This window comes from Mytilus trossulus, chromosome 2, assembly GCF_036588685.1.
Source record: "Mytilus trossulus isolate FHL-02 chromosome 2, PNRI_Mtr1.1.1.hap1, whole genome shotgun sequence".
NCBI lineage: Eukaryota > Metazoa > Mollusca > Bivalvia > Mytilida > Mytilidae > Mytilus > Mytilus trossulus.
The window spans coordinates 102,908,669-102,929,092 of record NC_086374.1 but is presented as its reverse complement, the minus strand read 5'-3'; the positions used below and the strand labels follow the sequence as shown (position 1 = coordinate 102,929,092).

The window sequence follows — 20,424 nt, the reverse complement described above, 5'->3', positions numbered from 1 at the left end:
ATTCAATGTGTGACGAATAAGACAAACACGCCCTTTTGTCTACTCGCCACTCTTTTCTACAAACTTGATGTTTTAAAATTGGTGCAAGGATTTGTATATTAAAGATAAGATAAGAAAACTTTATTTTGATTCGGCATAAGTAAAAATATACAACACAAGCTCTAAGGAGCTTTTGACCGAATATAAAAACATATAAATAACATAAATACAGTATGATTTGACAAATAAAACCGTGAATATGTCCTGTCCAGAGTCCTGTAATACAAAGTTGTCTTGAATCTCACATACATATATAAATAGACAATAATAGTGCATTGACTTGACATATCAACGATATAAGGATGAGGCTTAGAAACGGGGAAATGCGAGGCTGTGCCGAGCATTTTCCCCGTTTCGGGCCGAATCCTTATATCGTTGATATGTCAAGTCAATGCACTATTATTCTCTTTATACTGCAATCTAAAAAAAAAACATTTTCAATTGTTATTTAGTGCGTTAATGCTATTTATTTGAATAAAATATTGGGAAACATCCCCCTTTAAACAGGCCTCATATCACACAGGCGGAGAAATATACAACACGATGAAATGTACATCACCTCAATCAAATGGTGAAAGAATTCGTTTGTTTTCAGACTAAAATATCAATAATAAACATAAAACATAATGATTTATAGGTGGCAAACAAAAAGTATTAATAAGTGAAATATGTTTTCCAAAAAATTGTAAAAGAAACAAGTTTTAATCGTTAAACGCATCGTTGTTTACATTGGAAACAAGAACAGGTTGAAGAGGTCGTATGATTAATTAAATATGATTTCGACAATTTCTATTTTAAAAATATTCATGAGGAAAAGTGATATCAGGTCAGTGACTGTATATGACATAGAAATATACGGTCAACGCATTTTGACTGCTCAAATAGAACGAGTGCAGTATAAATATATATATATAGCATGCGATAAAATAAGATTTCTTTTAGAATGAAGTAAAACATAAAATAAAATAAGAAACAAATTTAGAATGAAGTAAAACATGCTAGACCAAAGCAAACAAAAGCAAGATAAATAATGTAACGTGTAACTGGGCGATCAATGGATCCGTATCTGAATAATTCAGGATTTCAAGTGTTCAACCTAAATGTGCACCACAACAAGTTGTCCTATTTAAAACATTTAACACACCCTTAAATTGATTCACAATAAAAACTATATACACAGCACAATGCACATAAATCAAAATGCAAGGTGAAGTAACTTATTCACAATGCATAAACACACTGTATCATCACAGAATATATATACACAATTTCACTATGCAATCACTATGCAACATGTTTCAGACCAATTTATTCACAATGTCACTAACATATTACTATGCAACATGCAAACGGCCCTTTATTACACCATGTCACCAACGGATTACTTTGCAACATGCATCAAGTACGTCTCACACAAAATCACATATATACAACTTCTATTTACAACCAATATGTAGTTTCACCTTGTTAGTCTGCAACTAACCACAATAACACAATGACACAATTACACTTGCACAATGTTTCAATTCACAAGGAATATATATATATATATATAAACACAGCTGAACTCACGCACTAACTATCCTTTTGAATTCCCACACAATGAATATTATCCAACTGGTAAGGTTAACACAGTTCACTTTCACTAATACACTTCCACAATATTACAACTTGCAACACCAGCAAGTAAACACCTTGTATTCTCACTAATACAAATCTATGAAGTATTCACACTTCCACATAGTACAACTTGCAACACCAGCAAGTATACACCTTGTATTCTCATTAATACAAATCACTTATATATATCAGATTCACTTTATACATTATATCACAATCACTATTGCAACATCCACATATAAATCCGAACACTATTTATATATATCCTTTGGAATCACTTATTTCACTCTACTTACCAGTTGGAATATTTAATCCTGATGTTAACACTTCAACGGTCCACATATAACTGACGAAGTTTCTCTGTCTTGAGCTGCCTTATATACTACGATATGGAACGGTCCATTATACGTGAAGGGGTGAAAATCAAGACTTTACCAAAATTAGGGGTGTTTTAAGTAATAGATGGTGCTCCAACTATGGAGAAACTTGTATACATATAGAAACACAATTAACAGGGAAAGACAACTGGAGTTTCACATCAAAATAAATATACTATGACCGATTTTCGTTACACTACCCACGCCTCAAAAATCATGCGTCCTCGCATGAGTCCTTGAATATATCTGACATGCTGATAAATCATCTATCAAAGTGGTCATTTTTCATACCCAAACTCTTACCATAGTGCAGTCACTATTTCCATTGGACATATCTTCTGACCACAACGTCAGCCTATTATTTTGTCCATCAGGTCTTAACTGATGACATCACAAGGCACAACCCGTAGAAACAAAGTATACCTATGTCCTAATTCCTGTCAGCAATATCAAAACACATTAAACTTTCTTCCTATACACAAACACTATTCACCGGATTTTTCCTTTTGTCAGAATAAAACTTTTTAAAACTTCCCACTTCAAAATATCTGTTTCCAACATAAACCTTTTTCCTATTACCGTCTGTAATTTTGAGTGTCACTACCAAAGAATAAATCTAAAGGTCTCTAACAAATTTTGCCTCTGCAGCGGCCCCAAGGAGCCTACTCTTAACGAAATCTGCAGGAGGGGTCTTTTACATGCACAGGGCGTGACATGTTCCTGTACATGGGGCCTCGGATTTAACGTCCCCATCCGACGGACTCAAATTAACTATGTAAACTATATACACTACAAAACTACAAAACTATCTATATACACATATACATTGATCCTTTACCCCAAAATGCTTCCTCTTTTCAGGCTCACGATTGCTTTCTTCCAAACACTACAGTATCTTTTATAAATTCAACACCATCTTTAATTTCTGAATCATTTTCCTTTTGTAAAGAATAAGAGGATGAATTTGCACAAAAATTTGTCTGAAACAATCATCCAACTTTTCAATTTCACTTGTTAAAAGTCCAATTTCCAAATCAAAAAGATTTTCTGCCATTTCAATTTCAACTGCCAGTTTGACTTAATGTTACTTCATATTAAAAAAAATGCACTATACTTTGACTACAAACGCAACACACAAATAACTTTGAAATATTACAACTGGTTCAATCATACATTCACATAAGTATTTACAGTAACGAAATCAACACATGAAATCCCACCGCTTGCCACCAAATTTGTAACGTGTAACTGGGCGATCAATGGATCCGTATCTGAATAATTCAGGATTTCAAGTGTTCAACCTAAATGTGCACCACAACAAGTTGTCCTATTTAAAACATTTAACACACCCTTAAATTGATTCACAACAAAAACTATATACACAGCACAATGCACATAAATCAAAATGCAAGGTGAAGTAACTTATTCACAATGCATAAACACACTGTATCATCACAGAATATAAATACACAATGTCACTATGCAATCACTATGCAACATGTTTCAGACCGATTTATTCACAATGTCACTAACATATTACTATGCAACATGCAAACGGCCCTTTATTACACCATGTCACCAACGGATTACTTTGCAACATGCATCAAGTACGTCTCACACAAAACGTATGAACACAAAATCACATATATACAACTTCTATTTACAACCAATATGTAGTTTCACCTTGTTAGTCTGCAACTAACCACAATAACACAATGACACAATTACACTTGCACAATGTTTCAATTCACAAGGAATATATATATATATATAAACACAGCTGAACTCACGCACTAACTATCCTTTTGAATTCCCACACAATGAATATTATCCAACTGGTAAGGTTAACACAGTTCACTTTCACTAATACACTTCCACAATATTACAACTTGCAACACCAGCAAGTAAACACCTTGTATTCTCACTAATACAAATCTATGAAGTATTCACACTTCCACATAGTACAACTTGCAACACCAGCAAGTATACACCTTGTATCCTCATTAATACAAATCACTTATATATATCAGATTCACTTTATACATTATATCACAATCACTATTGCAACATCCACATATAAATCCGAACACTATTTATATATATCCTTTGGAATCACTTATTTCACTCTACTTACCAGTTGGAATATTTAATCCTGATGTTAACACTTCAACGGTCCACATATAACTGACGAAGTTTCTCTGTCTTGAGCTGCCTTATATACTACGATATGGAACGGTCCTTTATACGTGAAGGGGTGAAAATCAAGACTATACCAAAATTAGGGGTGTTTTAAGTAAAAAGTAAAAACACAAAAATACCGAACTCCGAGGAAAATTCAAAAAGGAAAATCAAAAGGCAAAAGGCAAAATCAAAAGTCCAAACACATCAAACGAATGGGTAACAACTGTCATATTCCTGACTTGGTACAGGCATTTTCTAATGTAGAAAATGGTGGATTGAACCTGGTTTTATAGCTAGCTAAACCTCTCACTTATATGACAGTCGCATCAAATTCCATTTAATTGTCAACGATGCATGAACAAAACAAACATACTCAAAGAGTAAAAATGTCAAAAATAGGGGTACAACAGTCAATATTGTGTTATCATCTTAATATCTCTACATAAACAACAGATGTAACAAAGAAGCACAAAAAGGCATACATTAATTTAACATTCTCATTTTGCTTTTCTTATACGGCTGAATTTATCTATGTAAAGTCTACCCATAATGATAGAAGGTTTCATTACTGGTTTAAAAATGCGCGTTTGAAATTCGCACAGGTAGACATAAAAATAATTTTGTCGTATGACGGCATACATAAATGAAGACTTACGTAAAGTTGATATAACAAAAACAGACTTAACAGTAAAAGTAATAATAATAAATAAAATAATGGTGTGGTTCAAAGTATGACGGGATACATAGATACATAAGAACAGTTTCACGTCAAATACGGCTGAATTTATCTATGTAAAGTCTACCCATAAATGATAGAAGGTTTTCATTACTGGTGTAAAATAGCGCGTTTGAAATTCGCACAGGTAGACATAAAAATAATTTTGTCGTATGTCGGCATACATAAATACAGACTCACGTAAAGTAGATATACCAAAAACCAGACTTAACAGTAAAAGTAATAATAATAAATAAAATAATGGTGTGGTTCAAAGTATGACGGGATATATAAGTACAGTTTCACGTCAAATGTATATCATGAAAAACAGACTAAACAGAAAAAGTAGTGTTATTGAATAAAATAGTTTTGTCATTCATAGTATTCAAGATCCTTAAGTAAAAGTAATATCAATCAATGAAATAATTTTGCCGTTCAAAGTATGTGGTTTTACATAACCACTGAGTCACTTCAAATGATTATCTAAAAAAGACTTATAAAAGAATTCTATAATACGTAATTAAGATGATAACAAACGTCAGTACGCAAAATCTATCCTTCAAGACCATCTTGTATTATTTGTGAAGTTGATACGGAATATTTATCAACAAGTTCTTGGTATCTTCCGATGAACTTTTTTAGAAAAAGGACGAGACGTTCTTTGACATACCCCTGGTTCATCAACTTTCTGCTCAGACACTGGTGACGTTTTACAAAGTCCGAATAGGAGCTGCAAGCTCTTGAATACCTAATAAGTTGGGAAATGTATATTCCATATGCAGGTGAAGTTGGTATATTACTACTAAGGTGGGGGAAATTGATAATTTCAAAATTAAAATCGTCTCGTTTGTCATAGATTCTGGTACTGAGATGACTGTGTATGTCAAATTCGAGGTATAAGTCTAAAAATGAGGCGGAGGAAGCCGTGTCTGTGGTCTCTTTAATTTCTAGTTCTGGTGGGTATATTAATGGAATCCAATCAGAAAAGTTCGGATTGTTAATGGAAAGAACATCATCAATATATCTGAAAGTGAAATTAAATAACCTGGCTTCTTTGATCTTCTTGTTTTTGACAAGTGTCTGAAGGAACTCCGATTCATATGAAAATAAGAAGAGGTCAGCAAGGAGAGGCGCACAGTTCGTTCCCATAGGAATGCCGACAATTTGTTGAAAAAGTCTACCTCCAAATTCAACAAATATGTTGTCAATAAGAAACTCCAGCATACTGATCACTTGTTCCTCTGTGTAGTATGTTTTACCCTTTTGTTCCTTATTAACAAAATATGCCTTATGGTATCCCAAAGTGATAAATTTATAGCGTATGCTACCATTTTTATGATGAAAAGCATTGTGGATTATTTCTTTTAGACGGTTTTTCAATTTCACATGGGGAATGGTTGTATACAAGGTTGAAAAATCAAAAGTTTTAATAGAACTAATTTCGGAAAAAGACCGAGATTTAAAATTATCAAGAAGTTCTTTAGAGTTTTTCAGAATCCACATATGGTTAATACCACTACGAGAGTAAACAGTTTCACAGTATATCTGAAGACCCTCTTTAACTGCGGACAGAATTTTAGTCAGTCTAATGGACAATTCTTTAGTAGAACAAGCAGATGAGCCGGCAATGTAACGTTGTTTGTACGGAATTTTGTGAAGTTTAGGTATCCAATACAAACAAGGTAAGTCCTCCGATTTGTCGTTCAATGCAATGTTCATAGAAGCCATGAAGGACTTATGATTAGCCAAAATCTCATCCTTGTCAAATGATATGTTTTTGTATGTGGGATTACCTGAGTGTTCATTTATTCCTAATTCTTTTATAAGACACTCGTAGTAATATGATTTACATACAAAGACAATATTATTTGAAGCTTTGTCCGCAGGAACAACAACATACTTATCTTGAAGAGATGATAGACATTTCACAGCCTCTTTGTCACTGAAAATGGACTTAGGTCGATCATTCACACAGTTTTTCAACTTATGAATGCGACGTTTTATCAGAGACCTGATTGTTTTGACCCATTCTGACAAAGTGTCCAGTTGAACTTCTTCTCGCTTAGCCCATGCTCTGGCGTAGTTCTCAATGGAATCCATAATTATTTTGAAGTTATGGTTCCAATTGATGTGTTGGGGTTCTCTAAACTTAGGACCACGAGAAATCACCTTTCGGAGATTTTCATGTTGAATTATGTTTAGATCCCCAGTAATAACATGGCCAGAGGGGCTGTAATTGTAAGGCGAGTTGGAACAATCACATGTCAGAGGTTTTTTTAGGTATTGTTCTAAATCAAGGTCATGTAATGCTTGTTTATAGTTAAATATTTTGGGTGCAATGGTTTTGGTGTAACTGTAGGATACAATAGGAACAGACTGATTTTGAAAATAAATAGGAATTTTAGATGTTACCTCCTTGTTATGTAGAACGTTGCTGATGTTGATTGCATCAATTCCTCTATTGTTAAAGTGAACAGGAAGGAATTTCCTCTTTTCCTCATGTAAAGGTTCCGATCTTACTGGTTTAAAGAGACGGAAAAGAGCTACATCACAAATTATACTGACAAGTCTGTATATTGATAAATATATATTACTTAAAACACCCCTAATTTTGGTATAGTCTTGATTTTCACCCCTTCACGTATAGTGGACCGTTCCAGATCGTAGTATATAAGGCAGCTGAAGACAGAGAAACTTCGTCAGTTATATGTGGACCGTTGAAGTATTAACATCAGAATTAAGTCTGTACAATAATAGATGGTGCTCCAACTATGGAGAAACTTGTATACATATAGAAACACAATTAACAGGGAAAGACAACTGGAGTTTCACATCAAAATAAATATACTATGACCGATTTTCGTTACAATAATAAACAGCTCAAGAATTATCTGCAAGCAGTAAAGCGACATTCCAAAACGTTCCAGGACTGAACAAAACTTTTAAAATGTAATCAACTAATTTCAGTCCTTAAATGGTGTTGAAGGTTGTTCCTTAAAGTAGTGTAACGAAAATCGGTCATAGTTTATTTATTTCGATGTGAATCTCCAGTTGTCTTTTCTTATTAATTGTGTTTCTATATGTATACAAGTTTCTCCATAGTTGGAGCACCATCTATTACTTAAAACACCCCTAATTTTGGTATAGTCTTGATTTTCACCCCTTCACGTATAGTGGACCGTTCCAGATCGTAGTATATAAGGCAGCTGAAGACAGAGAAACTTCGTCAGTTATATGTGGACCGTTGAAGTATTAACATCAGAATTAAATATTCCAACTGGTAAGTAGAGTGAAATAAGTGATTCCAAAGGATATATATAAATAGTGTTCGGATTTATATGTGGATGTTGTAATAGTGATTGTGATATAATGTATAAAGTGAATCTGATATATATAAGTGATTTGTATTAATGAGAATACAAGGTGTATACTTGCTGGTGTTGCAAGTTGTACTATGTGGAAGTGTGAATACTTCATAGATTTGTATTAGTGAGAATACAAGGTGTTTACTTGCTGGTGTTGCAAGTTGAATGTAATATTGTGGAAGTGTATTCGTGAAAGTGCACTGTGTTAAACCTTACCAGTTGGATAATATTCATTGTGTGTGAACTCAAGGAGATAGTTAGTGCGTGAGTTCAACTGTGTTTATATGTATATTCCTTGTGAATTGAAGGATTTGTGCATGTGTAAATGTGTTATTGTGTTATTGTGGTTAGTTGCAGACTAACAAGGTGATATTTCGTATTGTTGGACGTTGTAAATAGAAGTTGTATATATGTGATTTTGTGTTCATACGTTGATACTTGCTTGATGCATGTTGCAAAGTAATCTATTGGTGACATTGTGAAATAAAGGGCCGTATGCATGTTGCATAATAATACGTTAGTGACATTGTGAATAAATCGGTCTGATACATGTTGCATAGTGACTTTGTGTATATATATTCTGTTATGATACAGTGTGTATATGCATTGTGAATAAGGTACTTCACCTTGCATTTTGATTTAAGTGCATTGTGCTGTGTATATAGTTTTTGTGGTGAATCAATTTAAGGATGGTTAATTGTTTTGAATAGGACAACTGGTTGTGGTGCAAATTGAAGATGAACACTTGAAATCCTGATTTATTCAGATACGGATCCATTGATCGTCAGGTTACACGTTACAGTAGCAGCAGCAAATTGTAAGATTTTTACCGTAACGATCGTCACGGGTTGACTTTACCTGGGGAATTTCCAGAATATTTCCATACCCGAATAAATATTTAGATTTTTTGACACTCACCAAAGTATATCTTAGTCTGTTAAATGTGGATAGTCAGAACAAATGCCTTTAAGCCCAAACAAATAATTTGGTATTGTTTCTATCTGTATATTATATTTTTTCAGCAACTTATTTATCTAAAGAAACTTTAAACCACAAAAAGAAGAATACATGCTGTATTATTTTTTGTTAAATTTGAGATTCTTTGCTGTGACATGCTGAAAAATTCAATAAATGGTCAACTAATGAATTACAAAATCTAAATTATTGCTTGATATAAGATACGAAAACACCTTTAGAGTTGTTTGTTATACTGTAAAGACTGCTAAAAAATCAAAAATCACTGCATTCTGATGAATAGAAGCGGTAAAGTTATAATGTTGTGTCAATTTTTATTGATGTTTCTGCCTTTTTGCAAGAGTTATCTCGATCCCCTTTCAATGCAAATCTCCATAGGAATTTTAAATTGTGATTTTTTTTGTCTTCCTCAAGTTAGATTTTATGGGACTTTTTTCTGTGTATATTTGGGGTATAATGCTAAAGATTAAAACTTAAAAATCTTCTGTTGCAATTACTTTTGGGTTGGGGTCAAATTTATGCTAGATTGACTGGACTACTAAGAGTCGACTATATATAGCCCTTTTTGAAAGGCTTATGCTTGTATGTAATCGATGTTCTGGATTTGTCAACGTATCATTTGTTCCGCCTAACAGAAGTACCAATGGAAACTTTGTTATAAAAATTGTCATAATTGTCATAATATCTATATTATTTAGTAAAAATAAATTCAAAATTTTACTTAGAAAATGTATCAAAACTGATTTTTTAACATAGTGGAGCCATCAAAAAGACTAAATAAAAAAGTATGATCCGTGCCAGTAACTTTGAAATTGAACTGCATGTACTTTTATCTCAAGTTATTGTGCATGATATATCGTATGATAATGTTTATAATAAAATGCAATTTTAAGATAAGATAGATAAATATGTTTATTGCAATGAGCACAATTATGCAGCGTATAATACCTGAGACTACTATAACACATTATTATAACCTGTGTTAAAGTAGAGAGGGGGTAGGAGGGGTACTGATCCCGAAAACCCGGGCTAAAAAACACCTGATCCCTTAATCCCGGGCTTAAAAACACGAAATCCCGAGGTCCCGATATTAAAAAAAAAAGAATTCCCGGAACCCGAAAGGGTCAATCCCGAAATCACGAGCTTCATTGTAAATACACCCGATCCCTGAGTCTCGATAAAGGTCCGGCTATCCCCCTCATAGTAGCCTCAGATAACACATTTAAATTACAACATTATCATGTGTAAGTTAATTTTAGTGTTTGTGACAGTTTTAAAAGATCTGCTCAGATTATGTAGTAACTGTTTCATTTGTATACATCGAAAAAAAATCATCTATACATACATCGATTGATTTGGTTTTAATTGTGAAGATTGGAGTGTTCCATAAAGTGGAGAAAGTTAACCTGAATAGTACTAAAAATACAAAATAAGTTTCGTACGTTACTTTCCCCGTTACAAGCACTTCCCAAGGAAAGGTCAATTACAAAACACCAAAATCATGGCAAACAGTCTTGTAAAAAGGATCTGGGGCACTGCCGTATCTAAAACTGATGATAAACGATTACCAGTTATTGACATGGAGAAGAATCTCGAATCTTTGAAACCATCAGACAAATACTATTATAAGAAATTTAACCGTTTAAATAAAGAGAGATGGGAAGTTCACACAGCACACAGAAAATCACATAACAAGTTTGCAACGGTGCTGGCAATATTTTCAGTTGGAATTTGTATCCTTTACCATGTTTATTCGGTTAAATTGCAAGTCAATGATTGTAAATTGTCACTTGTTTGAAAACCACTTTTTGTTTTTTGCAGCATTCCTCTGGGTACACGACAACTCGTACTTCAACTCATACTCAACCAACTTGTACCCTATGTTTACCTATTCTTATTGATTATAGTATTTAAGGTTCATCATAAGGAATTGAAAAATATGGCCGTGTTTACGCCTCAAAAATTACTATGAGTACAGACAAACTGGTACATCCAGGAAAGTTTTAAGGCATGGCAGGAACTAGATATATAAAAGTTATATGAAGTCTACGTTTCAGAAAATTAAAAACTTACCTGCATTTTGATGTGCATTTTTTTCCAGTCTGCAGAAGATAGCAAAATAAACAAACACCCGAGTTTCATTTGATACGGTCCACTCAGTTACACAGTTTAAACCTGTTAAATCACCTATTGTCTACAGGTGTCTATTGTCCATCTATTGTCCATTTAAATCAATACTACTCACAACATTGATTATATGAGGGGAGCTTCTCAATCGTTTTCACTACTTAGTTAATTTTTGAACCTTCTGCAGGAACGAAAAAAAATGGATAGCAAAATCTAGGAAAGTTTATAATTTTCTGAAACATAAATTGCATTTAAAATTTATATATCTAGTTCCTGCCATCCCTCAAAACTGTTCGAGGTCTATAGGTTAGTCTGTGCTCAGAGTAAAATTTGAGGTGTAAATACGGCCATTTTAGCCAAAAGGTTATGATGAACCTTAATAAGCCTATATAAAACTTGCATTTTGTTAATACATGTGTTGGCATTATGGTTTCAAAAGGATTAGAAAGGAATTCATTATACATGTTATACATGTTATATATATTCTAGCGCTGGAAAAAAGATATGTCAATACATAGTAAACAAGTCCTATTTCAATATTTTATGGATGGTTCAAACTTGAGGATTTTTCTAGATATAAATCCTAACAGTAGATCAACTACAAAAATAATAAAAAAAAATAAAAAAAGAAGCATTATAATGTTAAAATAATATTGGGAACGAGTTGGTAGAAGAACGAGTTAAAATAAGTAGAAGCACTAGTTGGAAAACATAGGGCACAAGTTGAGTATGAGATGCCAAAGTTAAGAGTTTATCCACTTCATCTTGTGGCCATTTGGCCAAAGCCTAGGGTTCAACATACCACTATGGCTAAAAAGAGTCAAGATTATAAGGATCCACAAGTTGCCAATTAGGTATGTTGAAGTATCTATATATACTAACATGACTAATCAGGATACTGTGGCTCTTATCAAAGATGTTTTTGGGCAGAAACATATGCCAGTCAATAGGTATGCATTCTACATTGTGTTTATAGTGAACTTTATACACAATGTAGAATGCATATATCAGCACAATGTCATACCTGCCAACCTCTGAAACTTTCAAAGAGGGATTTCTCACCATCAGCTACATGTATGACAACTGTAGGGGAGAGAATTTACATGAATGCTTTTTCAATACCTCTTGAGTTGCATATAACATTCCATATTTTGATTTTGTTGTACTTGGCATCTTTTCAAACGTCGTACAGACCACCAGAAGAAATTGGAAAGTTGATTGAACATGATGTGCAAAATGATGATTCATTGTCAAGTGTCAGTAAACTTATATAAATATTAATTAGTCATGCAAATTAAAAATCTTTCATTCAGTCTGCTTGACATTTCTATTTGCAGTTATCTTTTTCTTCTTTTTTACACTACTGATTGAAAAGCTTTAGTGGGACCTATAATTGCAAGAGGTGGATTTAGGGGAAGGGATATAAGGAAATGTGGTAAAAAATATTCATCAAAGTTCAAACAAAGTGTATACATTTGTATCTCTTCTACTAATATGTCTAACGTGACTAATGTATTTTACTTAAAAATTAGCTAGATGCTACAAAATGTATTGTTTTAAAACTGACAGAAATACAGGATAAATCATGCACACGATTCCAAGAAAAGCTATATACAACATGATATATATATTCATCTATTCTGCTATCAAAAATTTGATTTGAACATTTGTATTGTCAAGTCATTGTTGCAATATCCATGATATCAGTCTATTTGTAATTTTTGCTATGATAAATACTTTCCCCAAAACTTTCAAATTTACAGGTATACAGGGAAATATTATTATGATACTAGTCTCTTTCCTTAACTTTGTTTAGATTTTTATACCTTGTTTGCTGTGAGACAGGAAAAGTTTTTGGATGAAGGATTTGATGAGGTTCCAGACAATGCTGTAAAGAACACTTAAGGATGATAAACTCTGATAGTGCATGGATGTGGAAAGGAGAATATATGTTATTGTTGAAAGTTTGAACATGATCATGATAAATGTGAATTCCAATGGTTACACTGACAAGTTTTCATGATGTGGACAATGTTTTTTTCAAACCAGAATATTCCATGGAATAAAATCTGTGTTTTCATGGTTATCGTCCATTCTGATGAGTAGAATCTGCATTATAGAATAATCAATATATTTGTTGTAAAAAAACAGCAATTAATATGTTTATTGCTTTTATTTTTGCAAATGTTGGTTGATAATAATTAAATTCTGAAATTGAGTAAGTAACATAAACTTTTGGACTGTTACAGTCTGTAGATCTACATGCTCAAAGGTAGTATAATTAATGTGAAATACTTTTTCTATTCAGTTGGGATTTTGTTTTTTACGATATGTAAATTTTGAAATCATTATTTATCAGGAGGAGGTTAGAAAGGAAATAAAAACATTACCTTCAATATATAATAAATCATGATAATGGTAATGGAATATTTATTTTCAATAGCTGAACTGAATGATTGTTAATTTCATTCACCATTGTTCACTATTTGTATTTTTTTTTTCTATTGATGTACATTCCCCCCCCCTCAATTTTTTTTATGGTCATCGACCTTCTACCCCTCCTTAGAATATGCAATGTTTGTTCCCTTAATATTTTATTATCATTGATCATTCTTTATTTAATGATTGCACAGATTTCTTCTCTTAGTCTTACATTTGTTAAATTCTAAGACAAAGGAATGTATGCACCAAAAAAATTATGTCAAATTATAATTGTTTATATATTATAGTATTTCAAAATAATGTGAAATTGATTATGTTATAAGCATGATAAGAGTATTTTCATTTGTTTGTTTCTTTTCACTGTCATTACTGAAGCAAATGTGTACAATTGATTGTCTTTGTTTTGAATGTTATATTTCACTGAATACATACTTTTCTCTCTAACTTTTGAATTCTGGTATATATATAATTGTCCCAGTGGCAATCATGTCACATCTCCTCTATTTTTATTTTACCTGGGTTTCAATTTGTACATTTTTCATACAGCTATAAAAAATCATATCTCCAGATATATTTCACAATGTAAATTCAACCATCTTTAAAGAATCTTTTGGTTTTTATAACCAATGAAAAAAATAAAAATTAGAACATATTAAATAAGAGAGGTTTCAGTGTAAATGCGTGGATATGTATGTGAAGAATTACATATTACAGAACATTTTTATGTGATATTGTTTGAATAAAACTTATTATTTTAAACATCTGTAATTTTTGTATATGTTAGTGTTATTTTTTTTAGCTGATCCAAAAATGTGGTTAATGCATAGAATCATATATATATTCTGAGAACTGCAGATCCTCCTTGGATGCCAATATATATGAATATCCTGTGCACATGCAAACAACCACAAATTTAAATGTTCACCAAAAGAAAAATATTCTATAAGCTTCATGCATGATATGCACAATTTGGCAAAACCATGAAATCAAATATCAAAGAAAATAAATAAATCCAGAGATTTTTTAACCCATACATGAACATAATCCTGAATGTATCCACTATTTTGATGGGGTTCATCTTGCTTTATTCTAAGTTTGGGTGGACTACTGTTTGTCTAGATAAAAGGAGATAAAGAGTATATGTCAATGAGACAGTACCCCCTTCCAAAAAAAATAAAATAATAGACATCTAGAAGTCTACTTTATACTAGTCCTCTACCAATAAAGTTTCAAATCAGTTTTCCACATATTTTTCTTCTTTCATTAAGAATTTGATTTGATATTTGATCATATTTGGTGTTTTGTTTAAAAATGACAAGTTTTAAAAAGGTCAAGTTCAAGTTTGGCTCTGGTTTGATGATTTTGTGCAGAGTTATGGGTCCTTCGACTAAGAAAAATCACTGAAATAATCAATTTTTCTCATTTGTTTTGTTGTTCCTTAAGATATTGAATGGAATATTGGTATATAGTTTTATTATAGACTTATTAGAAGGGGAAATAATTACGATACTGTTGTCAGGTCATTAAAGATTGCATATTTTGGCTTTAATATTGATTCACTGATAGGGTCTTTGCATCGGAACTAAACACATTTATTTCTAAAAAACAGTTGTTGGCATGACACGGGTTATGTTCTTCTCATATATTTTATGATAGTATGATACTAAACCCTTAATGGGAGGGATTGTGCCTGATATTCATATGATGAAGACATAATCTTTCAATCAGTTTAATAGAGGTCTGAAGCTGGCATGTCAGTTAACTGCTAGTAGTCTGTTGTTATTTATGTATTATTGTCATTTTATTTCTTTTCTTTTGTTACATCTTTTGACATCGGACTCGGACTTCTCTTGAACTGAATTTTAATGTGCGTATTGTTATTCTTTTACTTTTCTACATTGGCTAGAGGTATAGGGGGAGGGTTGAGATCTCATAAACATGTTTAACCCCGCCGCAATTTTGCGCCTGTCCCAAGTCAGGAGCCTCTGGCCTTTGTTAGTCTTGTATGATTTCAAATTTTAGTTTCTTGTGTATAATTCGGAGTTTAAGTATGACGTCCATTATCACTGTACTATTATGCATATTTTTAGGGGCCAGCTGAAGGACACCTACGGGTGCGGGAATTCTCGCTACATTGAAGACCCATTGGTTGCCTTCGGCTGTTGTCTGCTCTATAGTCGGGTGGTTGTCGCTTTGACATATTCACCATTTCCTTTCTCAATTTTATTATTGTCGAGCCTGCAACTTTTGTTGCAGAAAGCTCAACATAGGGATAGTGATCCTGCAGCACCATTAGCTAACTTCTTAAAAGCTTTATATTTTAGAAGGTAGAAGACCTGGATGCTTCATACTTTGTATATAGATGCCTCATGTTACGAACTTTCTGTCAGTCCCATGTCCAATGTCCTTGACCTCATTTTCATGGTTCAGCGACTACATGAAAAAAAGATAAGATTTTTTGTAATGTTAAATTCTCTCTTATTATAAGTAATTGGATAACTATATTTGGTATGTGCGTACCTTGCAAGGTTCTCATGCCCATCAGACAGTTTTCACTTGACCTCGACCTCATTTCATGGATCAGTGAACAAGGTTAAGTTTTGGTGGTCAAGTCCATATTTCAGATACTATAAGCAATAAGTCTAGTATATTTGGTGTTTGAAAGGATTGTAAGGTGTACATGTCCAACTGGCAGGTGTCATCTGACCTTGACCTCATTTTCATGGGTCAGTGGTTATAGTTAAGTTTTTGGATTTTGGTCTATTTTTGTCGAGCCTTCGACTTTAGTCGAAAAAGCGAGACTAAGTGATCCTACATTCCGTCGTCGTCGGCGTCGTCAACAAATATTCACTCTGTGGTTAAAGTTTTTGAAATTTTAATAACTTTCTTAAACTATACTGGATTTCTACCAAACTTTGACAGAAGCTTGTTTATGATCATAAGATAGTATCCAGAAGTAAATTTTGTAAAAATAAAATTCCATTTTTACCGTATTTTATTTATAAAGGTACTTAGTTTTTTCTGCGAGGAAACATTACATTCACTCTGTGGTTAAAGTTTTTAGAATTTTAATAACTTGTTTATGATCATAAGATAATATCCAGAAGTAAATTTTGTAAATAAATAAATCCATTTTTTCCATATTTTACTTTTAAATGGACTTAGTTTTTCTGCGGGGAACCATTACATTCACTCTGTGGTTAAAGTTTTTAGAATTTTAATAACTTTCTTAAACTATCCTGGGTTTGTACCAAACTTGGACAGAAGCTTATTTATGATCATAAAATTGTATCCAGAAGTAAAGTTTGTAAAAAGATTACTCTGTTTTTTCTGTAATTTACTTTTAAATGGACTTAGATTTTCTTACAATCATAAAATAGTAACAAGAGGAATATTTTTATTGATTTTTTTCCTCATTGTTGTTGAGCCTGCGATTTACAGCAAAAATAGGTGAGACACTGGGTTCCGCGGAACCCTTACAAATTTTTCTTATACTATATGCAATAGGTCTATTATATTTGGCATATGGAATTATTGTAAGGTATACATGTCTAGCTGACAGCTGTCATCTGACCTTGACCTCATTTTCACGGTTCGGTGATTAAAGTTAAGTTTTTGAGTTTTGGTCTGTTTTTCTAATACTTTATGCATTAGGTCAACTATATTTGGTGTATGGAAATATTTTATGATCTATATGTCTGTTACACAGGTTTTATTTGACCTTGACCTGATTTTCACTGTCCAATGCTAAGTGTTAAGTGTTTGTGTTTTGGTCTGTTTTTCTTAATTTATAAGCAATTAGTCAACTATATTTATTGTATTGAAGAATCGTTAGCTGTACATGTCTGCCTGGTATGGTTCAGATGACTTAAAATGGACCAAAGTTACCCTGAAAATAAGGTCAAGGTCAGGGAAAACCTGCCAGATAGAAATGCACATCTAACGGTCATTGATTTCAACATACTATATGTAGATGACATATTGGTCATATTGTCTGAGAAATGGACTTCACAATGACAATTTAAAGATTTATCAATTGACCAGGAAAATTATGTCAAGGTCATAGATCCATAGTAAAGTGACATATAGACCTTTAAAAAATCATTCCACACACAAAATCTTGTTGCCCAATTGTTCATACCTGATAGTCCAAAAATGAGATTAAGGTCAGGGGAACCCTGTCAGGCAGACATGTAGATCTTGCAAGCATATGATTTACTAAATATAGTAAGGGAAATTCATGCTGCAATAGGATATATGAGGTCAAGGACAAGAAATATGACTGGAAACTTCATTCCACAAGACATTTGAATGCAACACATAACTAGCCAGCAGTGGCGTAAACTACTTGAATATTTAAAGCTTTAATATATTTCAGAAGGAAGAAGACCTGAATGCCTTATACTAGCTTGTATGCAGATACCTTATGTTACCAAGACATGTCTGTCGTTGGTCCATTGTCCTTGATCTCTTTTGAAGGTTCAGCGTCTGCTTGATATTTCTTTTTTATTTCACGAGAATATCTCACTCCTATGGGTAGTAGGGTAACTATATTTGGTATATAGGTTCCTTGCAACGCCTACATGTCTGTCTGACAGGATTCTGACCTCTACCTCATCAGTAATCAAGGTTTAAGTTATGTGATTAGGTTCATTTCTCAGATTCTGGGTGCTATTCAAGCAGTAATGTTATCTATGTGGTATATGGAATGATTGTAATGAGTACATGTTAGTCTGACCTTGACCTCAGTTTCATAGCTTATTGGTCATTGATAAGTTTTAGTGTTTAGAGGTGTCAATCAAGTGCTATAAGCAATAGGTAAACTTTATTTGGTGTACAGAATGAATTTAAGGTGTATGTGTTGGTCTATTCGGTATCACAACCGTGACCATGTTGACCCAATTTTCATGGTTCATTTGTCAAAGGTTAAGTTTTGTGTTTTGGTCTTTTTTTCAAGTACTTAATGCAATATGTCAACTAAATTTGGTGTATGTAATGTCTGTCTGGCTGGTATAAGTTGACCTTGACCTCATTTTCATGGTTCATTGGTCGATGGTTTTTTTTGCATTTTGGTCTGTTTTTAATGTACCTAAAGCAATTTGTCAACTAATTTCAGGCATGGAATTATTGTAAGGGTACATGTCTGTCTGGCTGGTGTAAGCGGACCTTGACCTCATTTTCATGGATCATTGGTCAAAGTGGATTGTTTTGTGTTTAGGTATGTTTTCCAAGTACCTAAAGCAAAAGTTGAACTAATTTTGGTTTATGGAATGATTGAAAGGTGAACAATGTCTGTCTGACCATGACCTAATTATCTTATATCAGAACATTGATAATGTTAGGTTTATGTGATACTTTTAGTTTAAACCTTCATATTAAAAAGTTTCAACATTAATTAATAAGAACAGGCAGACATTTCAGCGAGAAATTCCAATTATTACTTTACACTCAAGTTTCACATAATTTTATAAATGGGTTTTCAATTTTTTTGTTAGATGTGGGAGATCCAGGGATTTAACAGACATAGGAATACCATAATAAAAGGGTAAAACTATATCGACCGATAACTTTGTTGCCTGGCCAAAAGAATACAATACAATATTAAAGGGTGAACCAATTACAGCAACTGAACTACAGCCTCCAGAGTTGGGACATACACATACAGATTCTGAATATGGCAAGGATAAACATATTTGAGTGCTTAACCAAAAAACACATCATTTTCTATGTTCAGTGTACTGTAAAAAATTGGGATAGAAAATCTAATTTGGCTTAAAAATTAGAAAGATCACATCATAGTTCCATATGTACTAAGTTTTAAATTGATTGGATTTCAACATCTTCAAAAACTACCTCGACCATAATCTTAAACTTGAAGCTTGGACCAAAAAACATAATGCCCCTTAGTGGCCATAAACAAAACAAATTCTGATTTGAGAGATGTTATCCATCTATAATGTAACAATACCAGTAATTATGATAGAATTTGATTTAACATATGCTCCTGTGACTCTAAGGGTTCAATGAAGGTACATCAACTACCTATTAAACCATAGTTGCTCCAAGTAAAAGGAAGGTAGGAAAGTATCAAAATTTAAATAAATTGGGTAGGGCAGAAAATGAATGATAATGATCATATGTTTAAATCTCACATGAATTCTGCCCTAGAGTAAGATCACACAAATATTATAGTGACTTTAATTCCTAACCTCTCAGACTATTTTATTGAAATAAATATAAAGCAAGTTAAGGGTTATGTGGCAGGTCTCATATGCAGAATATATACATATGAAACATCATGATTCGTTGGATATAAAAAATTTGAGGATTTCATGGGTACAGGAGAATCACAAATTTAAAAGTTCAACAAAATACTTATTTTCTATATGAACATTATAACCACAAAACCAAATATACACATAATTGCAAGTTTACCTCAAACCACGAAAATAAATGAATCCACTGTAACCCAAATATAGTAATAAAACAAATATCATAGATGGTATATAGTTTATTCCATGGCTTATTATTCCAATCTGTACAGAGTTGAACACATTATGTGGCAAAAAATAGTTCCTGAATA

The 20,424-nt window shown here is 32.7% G+C and overlaps 1 protein-coding gene across 1 annotated transcript; it reads left to right on the top strand.

Annotated features, from left to right (window-relative positions):
• Nucleotides 1-10,719: 10,719 nt before the first annotated feature.
• On the top strand, nt 10,720-13,894 carry LOC134708576 (uncharacterized). Its single transcript, XM_063569225.1, has 2 exons — nt 10,720-11,005; nt 13,216-13,894. Exons 1-2 carry the CDS (start codon nt 10,774-10,776, stop codon nt 13,302-13,304), a joined length of 321 nt encoding a protein of 106 aa, XP_063425295.1. The 5' UTR covers nt 10,720-10,773; the 3' UTR covers nt 13,305-13,894.
• Nucleotides 13,895-20,424: the final 6,530 nt, after the last annotated feature.